An 11441-nucleotide genomic window follows, 5' to 3' on the forward strand; every position below is an offset into this window, starting at 1 on the left:
AGTGTGACTGAGAGACTAAAGGAAGTCGATTTGTTCTCAGCAACCTTTCCTACCCCAAATGCCTAGGTATAGGCAGGGCCAAGCTGAGGGCTTAGAGTTAGAGGAAGGGCTCCACCCCAGAAGGTCTGCTTCTGATGGTCCATCTGGGTGCAATGAGGCTAGGGAGAAAAAGTTTCCTGAGCCTGTGATGACCTTGCCAGCTCTGAGGTTTATTGTTTGGAGGTTTGCTACCTTCACAGCAACCCCTCTAACCCCACACTTCTTAGCAGGGTGGAGACAGACAGAGGTAGGGATCCTGACCTCCAGTTTTAGGCAGAAGAGCACTGGGACGACCCTGAAAGAGGTAGAGGCTGCCATGGCGTCTCCTCAATTCATCCTGGGCAAAGCCAGGGATCCACAGTGGGCATCCCCTCCCTTCCGAGCCCCCAAGCCTAATCCTGAGACCTGGGGAGATGTTACAGATAAGGTATCCCCCTCGTCTCACTCCAAGCTTCTGGGATTCCTGTCTCCTCTTCCTCCCCCAGGGTACCACCCCTCCGCCTTCCATGTGAGTAGTGGGAACCTAGGATGCTGAACACAATGAGTCCCTTTTCCCAGGACTTGAAGAGGCAGCTGCTTGCTCACGGCCCACTGCCCAGGATGTGGGACAGCGGCCCATAGTGTGCTAAGAGTCCCGACGCAGGACACAGGATCTGTTTAGGAATTTTGATGAAGACCTAGAAAGAGAGGGCGGTAGGAGGGGATTTGCAAGGCCAAACTCTATAGGCCAGACTGTAAGGAAGTCCCTTTCTGAACAACTTTGCCTCCCTATCTCTTTTTCTTTTTTCTCTGTCTCTGTCTCTCCATATCTCTCTTCACTGTTTTCTCATTATCTCTTTTCTTCCCCTTTTTCTCTTTCTCTTTGTCTCTGTATCCCCCTGTCTGTCTTTTTCTGTTCTTTTTCTCTGTTGCTATGTGTATCTATCTGGGTTTATCTTTCTCTCTCCATGTTATTACTCTGTCTTTATCTTTGTCTCTGCTCCTCTCTGCCTCTGAGACTCTCTGTCTCTCTTTCAGTTCCCTTTGGGTGTCTATCTCTCTCTATTTTGGTCTTTTTTCTGTGTAAATGCTCATGTCACCTTCTCTCTCTGCCACTCCCCTCTCAGGCTGGCCACTATCCCTGGCTTTCTCCAGCTGTGAACGGCTCCGTGGAGCAGGAGGCCCGGAGGGTGCTGGGCAGGGCCTGGGACCCACCTCCAGGGGTTGGGCTGCCCCTGCTCTCCGTCATCGTAGCTGTCTTTGTCCTGCTGGCAGTATGTATTGTATTGGTAGTCCACTTTGGACCAAGGCTACACCGGGGACATGCCACTCTCTCCGCAGAGTCTCCAGCCCCAAAGCTGGAGGGCGGCATCTACCTCATCCAATGGCGAGTGCTGGGCCCTCAGGACAGTCAGGAAGACACCCAGCAGGGCCCTCCCGTCCCTGGCTCCTGTCTTGTGCCAGATGGACCTGGGCTCAGCATTGATGAAGTCACATATCTCTAAGAGAGAGACTCTGGAGAATTGGCCTGAGCTGGCTCAAAACAAGAAACTGGACAGAGAATTAGGACAAAAGCAAACTGGGGCCTGGGTATCAGAGCTTTGGAAGTGCGCGCATGGACTAAGCTGGAGCTGCTCTCTCAACAGAATATAGAGAAAGCCCTGTGGTGGACAGGAGAAATAAAAGAAACTTGAGGGCCCTGCCCAGACACACGCTGCTGTGAGCATTCCCAGGGCCCAAGACCGCCCTTGGAAAGCTACTCGCTCTTCTTCAGGGACCACCAGACCCCTGACACAACGTCATTGGAGTCCCTACCCCTCTTTCTACCCCTAATCTCCTCTCCTTTGGGTGCCAAGGTAAGTTCATCTCGGAAATTTCACCGTGCACCCTACCCTCGTGCAGGAATGTCAGAGGCTCCCTGTTGCGGCCCCACGGCCCCCAGGTCCTCTGAGGCCAACCAGGAAGAACCAAGGCAAAAAACTCAGGGTTCTGTCTTCCCTGGGACTCAGGAAAGGAAGGAAAATCTGTTGCCCTTCACTGATTGGCAGACATCCCTTTGGTTGTCAGAGCCAATTATAGCTCCCCCAATTGTTTGGAATGGTCCCCACTATCTTGGGGGCAACACTCTGCCTTGCCTTCCCATGGTGGGATGGGGTTCATCTGTGGGTCTGCAGATAGTATACCATTCACTCCTCACAAGACCTTGGGAAGAGGAGCCACTGTGACCCCCATTTTAGAGTTGGGGATATCAAGACACCCAGGTGGACACATGTACTAAGTGGGGAGCAGAATATGAACCGGGGCCGTCAGACTCCACAGTCTGAGCACCATGTTGGGGGCTGGCTAGGTGGGGAAAGTCATGTTGGGGAGACCCTTTATTCTGGGCTGGTTTCTAGATATAGGAGTGACTGGTGTGATGGAAGGTCCTCAGGCCTTGGGGACGGAAGAGCTGGGACAGCTGGGGAGAGGAGGGCACTGTTTCCCCCTTCACTCTGTTGGCTCCATCATTCTTAGTTTCCTTCCGGCAAATGTGTGTCTGTGTGTGGAGCTTTTCTCTGCCTTTCTGAGTACAGTCATGTTGTACTCAGAAACGCATATTGAGCATTTGTGATAACAAAGATGGAAGGCAGGGAGCAAGTCCTGGGTGGAACTGGTAGAAATGGCTGCCTCTCCTCCCAGATGGGGGCAATTTTGCCACCACAGTGCTGTTTCAGTGGCTCAGTTCTAACAGTAATGGTGTGAGGTATGGTAGGCGGCTGGCTTGTGTTGTCCAAGGTTCCCCAGGGTATGTCCTACTTCCTCACACAAACCCTTTTCCCCCCTTATCCCTCTTCAGGCTCTCTCATCCAGGGACATTTATTCAGTGACCTTTGAGCAGCTCCTTGCCAAGGCGGCAGCTGTGTACCCCTCATGGCATCTGGGCGCTCCCTTAGGCAGCCCCTGCCCCCTCCCCAGCCCTCAATCCTCCCACTGGAGACAGGGCACTGAAAGGGCAAGTGAAGTGAGGGGTGCTGCCCAGCTCTCTGCCCCCATCAGCCCACATTGAAATGATATCCATCCACTGCCCTGTATTAGGATGAGGAGGGGGTGCAAGAAAGTACGTCTATGCAAGCCGATTTGGACATCGAAGATGATAAATGCCAAATGCTGTATCAGAGTCCGGGTGGAAAAAGATGGCACACTCAAGTGTGTAATCTGAGGCACGTTTAAAAGGGGGACCATTTAGAAAGGGCAGGTGTAAGGAAGCTGCAAGTGAGAATTACTACTCTAGGGTGAGCATCGGTGGGTAGCCAATACCACGGCTGGGCCTGAAAGGGGAAGGGAAAGAAGCAGTTCAGGGAACCTAGAGAGAGACAGGCTTCCTGAGAGAGTTTGGTTAAGAGATGCAGAAAGCCAACAATGACCTTGACACCACAGGGAAGCAATGGGGGAATAAATACTCCAACCTCACCCTCTTCCCTCCCTCTATCCTCCCTCTGGGTCTCCCCACTGACCAAACATGACCAGAAGCCAGTGAACAAGGGAGCTTATTGATGCCATCCAGGGCAGAGGAGGCAGAGAGGGGTGGAGAGTAGGTCTGGAGGGTCCAATGGGAGACACCGGGCACGTCCCTTAAGTTTACCTGGCATTTTGAGTTTACAGGAAATTTCCAGACAGTCATAGTCTTCACAACAACCTTGTGAGATAGGTAAGGCAATGATATGACTCCATTTCATAGGCGAGGACAATGAGGCTCTGAGAAATGAAACAACTTGCCCAAGATCACAGGACTCATCTTGAAATGTCAAGACCAGAGTCCTCCTATAGGAGAAATGGCTCTGCTAGGCATCCAGCTGCTAAAGAAAGCCCTCAATCCAGAGTCTTGGGGATCACTGGAGGTTCAGACAAGGTGACCCTGGGCTTCAGAAGACATCTGTGCGGAGTGGGAGAGGCTGATCCATGCCACTGATGAGGAGCTGGGGCTCTTCGTCTAGCGTGGAATGTTCCGGCACCCCCGAGGGCGCCATAGTACCCACAGTCACCTCCTCCTTTTCCTCCTGCTTCAGGTGCTTGAGAATCTCCTGTGACAGGGAGAAGCTGCTTCCCTCTGCAGCTTCTGGAATGGGGGGGAGAGGTAGGGAGGGAGTTAGGTGAGGACCGTACACATTCCCACTCCAACGCTGGGCAGATCCTCCAACTCTCCCTCCTACCTACCTGGGCGCCATCCTCATCCCAGCCACTGAAGTTAGTTTCATGGAGCGAGAAGTGGTTTTACAGACAGTGGAATTCCACTGTCTCACTTTTACACATAATGCTCAGAAAGGGACCCAAGGTCACACAGTGAGGGAGTGGCAGAGCTGAGGCTGCAGCCCTGGTCTTTTAGTTCCTGGTCTGGGACTCTTCTGCTTTCTCTGGCATCCCTAGATGAAGTGAGGGACCCCTGGAGTCCACCTCGTCATGCTCCACCCAGGACCATAGCCAAAGACCTCAGAGCAATCAAGTGTCCCAAGGTGAGGAAGTGGGACCTGTCTCAGGAGAGGAAAGGGCAAGGCTTGAATGCGCTGACCACTTGGGAAGGCCCAGGGCATGGTGCTGCCATATCTCCTATTGACCCCCTGAGAGACCATTGGGACCCCTGACTACTCCTGCCTCCAGACTATTAACCCCTTACCCAGGTAGACAATGAGGCGACAGTTCTGAGACTCAGGGGCATCTGCCAGGATGTCCCCGAGTGTCTTGCAGAAGAGTTTGGCCTGCTCAAGTCTCTCCTCCCGGCTAAAGCCAGCTCGGCTATCCTGTGACATGGCAAACAGCGTCTGCAAGGGGGTGGCATACTCCAGGACACAGGTGCCCACCTGGAGGAGGTGAGAGGAAAACCAGATTAAACCAGGGGTCAGGCGGACAGGCTCTGGCCCCCTGTGCCAACATGGGGTCCCATTCCCTCAATTTGTAGAGATGGAGTGCTAGGAGGTGCCACCCTGATGGGGTCTGTGCTGTCTGGTTGGCCTTTGCCTCTGACACCCCACGCCTCAAAACGGCCAGGGCTGCACTGAATTTACCTTTCACAGCTCCTCCTCCTAAAATCCCAGGGCAAGGCCTACCGAGCTAGGCTGTCAACTGCTCCAGTTGGAAACCACATCTGGGGTCTGGGCTTTGGGTTCAACCCTGGTCTGGTTCCCCCCACCAACCCATGTGAAATCTGTCAGATGTTCTCACAGCCTTCATCTAGGGCAGCTTTATGGTTAAGAGCCTGGTATACTCAGGTTGAAATCATCCACTTTCTTCTCCCTGTTCCGTTTCTCTGAGTCTCAGTTTCTTCATCTGTAAAGTAGAGGTCATAACACTCCCTACCCCACAAGGTGGCGGTGAGGATTCATGGATGTGGTCAAATGAAGCACCTAGAATAGCATCTGGCACGTGCAAGTGCTCAATAAATGTTACTGATTGTTGTCCTCATTTAGTACTGCATCTTGCCCAGCCCTGGGACCCAGTGGGGAAACTGAGGCTCAGAGAAGAGCAGCAAAGTTTTACCAGTGCTTGGCCAGAGTTTGAAGTTCTGGGGCTCTGGGCCTGACCCTCCCCAGCAGGGCCCACCTCCCTGCACACTCACCGGCTTCCCGTTCTCCAGAATCTCATAGATACTGTTGGTGTACACGCGGCCCTTGATGCCAGCACGGTCAGCGCTTTGCTGGGGTAGCTCATGGAGGAAGCGGATGTTGGGGTCGGCGACACTCAGGTCATCAGGCACCCCACAGTCCAAGGGGAAGAGGATGTACAGTTTATGGCTCCCTGTGCCCCGTACCGTGTTGTTATGGCGCTGATTATAAGTGCGGATCCGGGCCTGGAGCCCTGGGGTGGAGAGGCCCAAGAAGTCATTCCCACTAACCCTGTCTCCCACCTGGGTCATTGGTCCCCGCAGTGTGTAGCTACAAGAGAACCAAGCGTCCAGTCCCCTCGCATTGTCTAGGAGAGCAGGAGGGGCAGAACTTCAGGAACCCTCCCCATCCCTCTACCTACTCTACCATCCCTTTCTCCCCTCATTTGTTCTTGGTCCAGATTTCTTTCAGCTCTCCTCCTTCCCACCACAGCTTTCAGGGCTCTGAGAGGCAGGCAGAACCCTGGAAGGTGACATTCCCAGCATTCCCTAGTCACTGAGCCAGGCCTCCCGCTCGAGCTGTTTCCTAGCATAAGCCACAGTGTCAAGGGAAGGCAGCAATGAGATATGGGTGAACCCCAGCCTTGGCCAACAAGTCGGAAGAATGAGACACAACACAATGGTTCACAATGGAGCGGTCAAGGGCCCAGGCTCTGGACGGACCTGGGTTCAAATCCTGTTTCCTCTCACTAAGCTGTACTTTGGACAAGTCACTTTACCTCTCAGAGCCACCATTTTCTCATCTCATAAGCAGGGATGATGATTATCTTTTTCTCATAGGGTGTGAATTAAAAGAGAAAATGAACAAGAAGGGCACACAACATGCAGTCAATATTTACTGAAAGAATTCATGGGTGACCTTGGACAAGTCACTTAATATTTCTTCCTGTCAACTAGGCATAATAGTAACATTCTTCATGCCTACAGGATTGCTTTGGAAATCAAATGATTTGTTAGACATGAAAATACATTGAAAAATATGAGTAGTGAATTCTGCAGACACAAGAGGCTGTGTGTTTTATGGTCTGTCTTGTAGATCTAGAAATGGGACATAGAAGATGGCCTACCTGGCAGGATCAGCCGCAGGTACCCAATATAATATGACCATGCCAGCCCATGGGCCACGTTGAAGTTCCCTTGTTCACAGACTGTAGAGACCACAGCTGGGGCCAGGCCCTGTGGACAGCAGAGTGGAGTTGGGGAGCCTCCAGGAAGGACCAGAGACCTCTTCCAAGAATATTTCCCAACCTGATGCTGATTTGCTTCCTTCTCTGCCATTGCTGACCCCACTGTTCCAGGACATTATAGGCTCCACTCCAAGAACCAACCTCTAATCTAGTCCCACTCCTAATACCAAGCTCAGAGCAGGTCACACTAGCCACAGTGTCCACTTGACCACACCCTCCACTTCCCTCCGTCATACCTGGAGGTCCAGGAGGATGTTCAGTGCCTGGGAGAGGCCCAGGAGGGCAACCATCCAGGCGAAGGGCAGGCCAGCTGTGTTTGGGAGGAAGGTGTAGCAATAGCAGGACAGCAGCAGCAGAACCCCGCAGCGGATGGGGCAGCCCAGGCAGGCCTGAACAGCCCTCCAGTATCTGCCCTGGTACCTGCAGGTGACAGCCGAGCCCCAGGTCCCAGCTCAGCTCAACCAGGGCCATTCAAGAAGGGGCAAGGCTGGGGGTCAAGGGAGTGAAACATGCTGAGGGACTAATCACCCTGGGTACTGCAGGGAGTCACCTGGAGTGGACGTGGCACATTTCCTCAGCCAGAGTGCAGAGCCCCTTGAACAGCAGTCCCAGCTGCTCGGAGGCCAGGTGGAGCACCAGCCACCTGAGAATGTGGTCTGCCGGCTCCCCCAACTCCCACAGGGCTGCCAGGCAGGTACTCAGCAGGACAAAGGCTGCCTTCTTGGCCCTGAGACCCCTAGGTCGCGGGATGGATGGATGTAGGCTGGAGTGGGGCATCTGTAGGTACCAAGAAATCCATGGCCATGCTCCTATCATTCTCCTATCACTCCAGGACTGAGGTCCTGGCTGGGCCCCTCCCCTCTAGCTGTCCCTGTCCCTGATGCCCAGCCACACCCAGAGGATGGTCTTGGAGACATTTGGGGGACAGACTGGGCATACAGCACCTCAGAGCTCCAGTCCAGGAGAGATTTGTGGAGAACAGAGCAGGTGGAAAAGTGCATGTACCCACACATAAAAATATACACCCCACCCAACTCCAGGGAGGCCACAGGTGCGGTGAAGAAAGAAGGCAGCGATTGTCCCAGACCCAGACCTGAAAGTGTCCTATGAGGTACCACTCATCGAGGGACCCTTGGGGACTGGGCTTCCCTCTCCCCAAAATCTGCCCCAGAAAGGATCTTAGTCAGCAAACCTGAAAACCGCAGTTCAAGGGGTGGGAGCAGGGCAGCCAGAAGTCTGTCACCCACCTCTGGGTCCCCAGGACCTCAGCCTCAGACTGTGACTGGGCTGCTCCCGATCCTACCTTCTACTCCCAGACCGAAGGCTGTTTCTGGAAGATGACAGGAAGAGAAGGGCGCAATGACTCCCAGTGACCAAAGGCAGCCTCTCTGGGTGCAGCCTGAAAATGAGGAATTAAAAACAATCAAAGCGTTCTCCACAACACTCCAGCCCTGGCATTTCATCAAACTGCAGCTTAGAGTGAGCAGGGGGAGGTGGGTATTTCCTCACTCCTCTGGAGGGAAGAAGAGCCCTCCCCACAAGGCCCTGGTGAGTCACGCCCCAGTCGGGCCATGTGTGGGGGGGGAGCTTGTGAAGGCCCCCAGTCCATTGCCATTTGCTACAGTTAAAGTGTAAAGCTAAGAGTGTTCAGAAACTTCCTGACACGCCCCTGAACCACAACCTGAACACCAGCTTCCGCTCAAACCCCCACAATTAAACACACTCTTACCGGTACCCACGTGTGACTCCACGGACCCAGCCTAAGGCAGCTCACACTACATCATGCTGCCCTGCCTGATTGTTCTTGTTTTGATTTCCACATTCAGATTCTCTTTTTCTGAAGACTGTGATGTCAGGAGGGAGGCGGGGAAATGAATAGTTATTTCCTGTAGCAGCCTTTAGAGTAAAGGGCTTGATAGGAGCAGGAAGCCCACAGGAGAATGTGGGGGTTGTGCTCTCCACAGGAAGTGACCCTGACTTTGACTGCTCAGAGAGAATCTGGTGGTTCCAGCCAGAAAAGCAGTCGTATGGGTAATAATAATAATAATAATAATTTTTAAAAAGTGCTTACCATGCTCCAGACATTATGCTAAGTGTGATGCATATTATTTTACTTAATCCTCTCAGTTACCCTGTCAGATAGGTATAATACTATCCCCGCTTTACACATGGGCAATCTGAGGCTCGGTAAGGTGAATTAACTTGCCCCAGGTCCCACAGCCAGTAAATGAGGGAGGAGAGACTTGAAGCCAAGTGGGTTGCTCCAAAGCAAGAGTGGATGATGCCAGGACCTGATTTCATGTTTACAATTTCTCCTGGAATGGGGAGTGTCTCTGGCCACTCCCTGGCAACTTGAGAAGCTGATTCAATTTGAGGATGGGGAAGGCATGGAGAGTGGGATTGGGGGGCACCCACAAAGCAGCAGCAGTTCATTCCTGCCCAGGTCAGAGGGTCCTTGCCTTGACCCTTCCCCACTTCACAACCAGACACAAGAAGGCAAACCACCTTCATAGATTCCAGTGGCCACCCAGCAGCAGCAGCAAGGCTTCCTGAAAACTCTCTTGGTTTTGAAAATCATTTCCTAAGAATGGAGGGAATTCCCTACATTTTCTCTCCACTACAATTGGCTCCCGAAAAGGCCCGCTAAGGTGGGCAAGGTCTCAGCTGCTTCAAAACCAAAGAAAGTCAAGGTTGCACAAGGGAAGACCTGAGCAGAGAGTCCTGGAGGAGTGGGCAGCTCCACACCTGCCCCAAGGTCTAGCTGTGTCAAGCAGCCTCCGGCCTCCAGGGTCCTGCCCAGCAGTGTAGCATCAACTCCCCTGGGTGGGACCGTGGCTGCCAGCTCTGCTGTTCCATACTGGTTGTCATTTCTTCGGAAACTTGTTCTTCACTCCCTGCTCCCTTCTCCTGGAGGAAGATCCTCTATTTTATAGGCCAAGTTGGCACTATGCAGCAGAAGTCTTTAAAAACACGCATAATCATGAGCCTAGCAATCCACTTCTAGGAATCCTTCTTAAAGAAATCGCCCTACGTGCATCTTAGTGGAGTGCACTCCCGTGGTCTCCTCTGCAAATGGACTCTGTGACCTGGTCCCCGCCCCCTGTGATCTTGCCCCAAGGCTGGCGAGAGGTTTCCCGTGAGGCTCCCACCAGCCCACAAGCAAAAGCATGGAAGCCATCTCTTCCAGCAGCTCCCCTGTGGTCATGCATGACTACTAACTGGGTTCCACTTCCAGAAACAGCTCCTGTGGAAGTGCCAAGTATCCCAGGGAAGCCATCCCTCCTACCCAGGTCTCCCCGAGGCCGACCCTGGTCACTGGTGGGCGAACTTCTTTTTCGGGAGGTCTACTCTCCCATTCATGGCCATGATATTGGAGTACCCAGAACACTCAAAAGCTCTCCCAGGTCTCAAGTAGCATGATCACCTGTGACCTGCCTGGCTTGGGAAGCCATGAGGAAGCAGCCTGGAGGCAGCCTGGCAAAGCCAACATCATCCTGAGTGCCCATGCCAGCCGCCTCATAGACTAGGCAGGCTGCAGCAAGCAGAAACAGTTGGGTTCTTTAATATCATAACAGCAAAACATCAAAAAGGAAATTGAAAGAGCCTCCCTCTTTACTATGCAAGCCACCCCCAAGCCTTCTGTGTGCTTTGCACCAAGTAAAAAATAAATGCCAAGTGGCCAGCAAAAAAAGAAAGAATCAGACAAGGGCACAAAGATACCCAGTTTTCAGATGTTTGTAGCAGTGTTGCTTACACCAATGAAAAACTAAAAAATATCTAAACGCCCAACAGTTGGAGACTGGTTCATTAAATAAATTATGGTTTACCTTACAGCAAAATGTTAGGCAGTCACTAAAAATGATGATGTAATTTTGTATTATTGACTCTTAAATATGCTTATTATATGTTTCTTAAGGGAGAAGGGCAGTGTACAAAACAGTCTAACTGCATTTAAAAAACAGACATTGCATGAAAAATGGTTGGGAAGGATATGTGACAAAATGCTAACAACGATTACTCTGTGCAGTGGCAATACAGGTGATTTTTAGTATTGTTTTCCTTTTTGTTCATTATTTTGTCCAGGGTTTCTTTTCCCGACATTGAACATATATTGGTTGTTTACTGCTTAGAGTTTGCTAAAGAGAAAAACTCCTAACTTTGCCTCATCCTTGGGGCTTTGGGAACAGGGCTGCTGGCGAATGTGTCCTGGTAGGCCCTGTTGTCATGACAGCTGCAGCTGGGCTGGGGCAATGCGTATTGTACAATTGTACAAGTAAGTAATTAACTACAGATGTGGTGAGGGCTGTGAAGAATGCATTCCTGTTGCTGCTCTAAGGAGACCTGAAATACCCCCGTCCAGGGTTCCTGAAGGAGAGCCATTTAAGCCAAGTTTGGAAGGAGCAAGGGAGAGGGGGGAGGATGTGAGTTTAGAACATTCTGAAAGAGCTGCACATATAAAAGCCCTGGGGTGTGAGGAAACTTGGTCTGTGGAAGAACAGAGAAGTGGCTGATGTGACTGGGGCATGGAAGCACGTTAGGAGTCTACATTAGTTTCCTAGGGCTGTTGTAACAAAGTACGATAAATGTGGTGGCTTAAAACA

At 52.0% G+C, this 11441-nt stretch overlaps 2 protein-coding genes across 7 annotated transcripts; one reads left to right on the forward strand and one right to left on the reverse strand.

Annotated features, from left to right (window-relative positions):
* Positions 1–355: 355 nt before the first annotated feature.
* SMIM33 (small integral membrane protein 33) lies at positions 356–3072 on the forward strand (the record flags this gene model as incomplete). Its single annotated transcript, XM_081036211.1, is given in 3 exon segments — positions 356–466; positions 1057–1093; positions 1096–3072. Coding segments are annotated over 3 exon segments (576 nt in total). The 3' UTR covers positions 1524–3072.
* Positions 3072–8695, reverse strand: STING1 (stimulator of interferon response cGAMP interactor 1). 6 transcript variants are annotated; one of them, XM_081035218.1, is made up of 8 exons: positions 8570–8695; positions 8144–8239; positions 7391–7617; positions 7077–7260; positions 6721–6829; positions 5609–5847; positions 4670–4853; positions 3072–4114 (listed from the first exon to the last, which is right to left on the reverse strand). In XM_081035218.1, exons 3-8 carry the CDS (start codon positions 7615–7617, stop codon positions 3921–3923), a joined length of 1137 nt encoding a protein of 378 aa, XP_080891344.1. In that variant the 5' UTR covers positions 8144–8239; positions 8570–8695; the 3' UTR covers positions 3072–3920. The 6 variants fall into 6 exon arrangements, 4 of the variants coding, with proteins under 4 accessions (XP_080891344.1, XP_080891345.1, XP_080891346.1 ...); XM_081035219.1 differs by having other exon boundaries at positions 3138–4114; positions 8033–8239; XR_013992362.1 differs by lacking the exon at positions 8570–8695 and having other exon boundaries at positions 3207–3326; positions 3641–4114; positions 8144–8485.
* Between the last annotated feature and the right edge of the window lie 2746 nt (positions 8696–11441).

This window comes from Rhinolophus hipposideros (assembly GCF_964194185.1).
Source record: "Rhinolophus hipposideros genome assembly, chromosome: 23".
Lineage (NCBI taxonomy): Eukaryota > Metazoa > Chordata > Mammalia > Chiroptera > Rhinolophidae > Rhinolophus > Rhinolophus hipposideros.

What these genes read in the sequence shown, in the direction of transcription:
- STING1 (XM_081035217.1), bottom strand. Translation starts at nt 7,656, where the DNA reads ATGATAGGAGCATGGCCATGGATTTCTTGGTACCTACAGATGCCCCAC. An exon ending in ACATCCTCCTGGACCTCCAG is followed by an intron (nt 6,830 to 7,076) that starts GTATGACGGAGG and finishes TGCTGTCCACAG; the next exon opens with GGCCTGGCCCCAGCTGTGGT. An exon ending in TTCTGGAGAACGGGAAGCCG is followed by an intron (nt 4,854 to 5,608) that starts GTGAGTGTGCAG and finishes CACCTCCTCCAG; the next exon opens with GTGGGCACCTGTGTCCTGGA.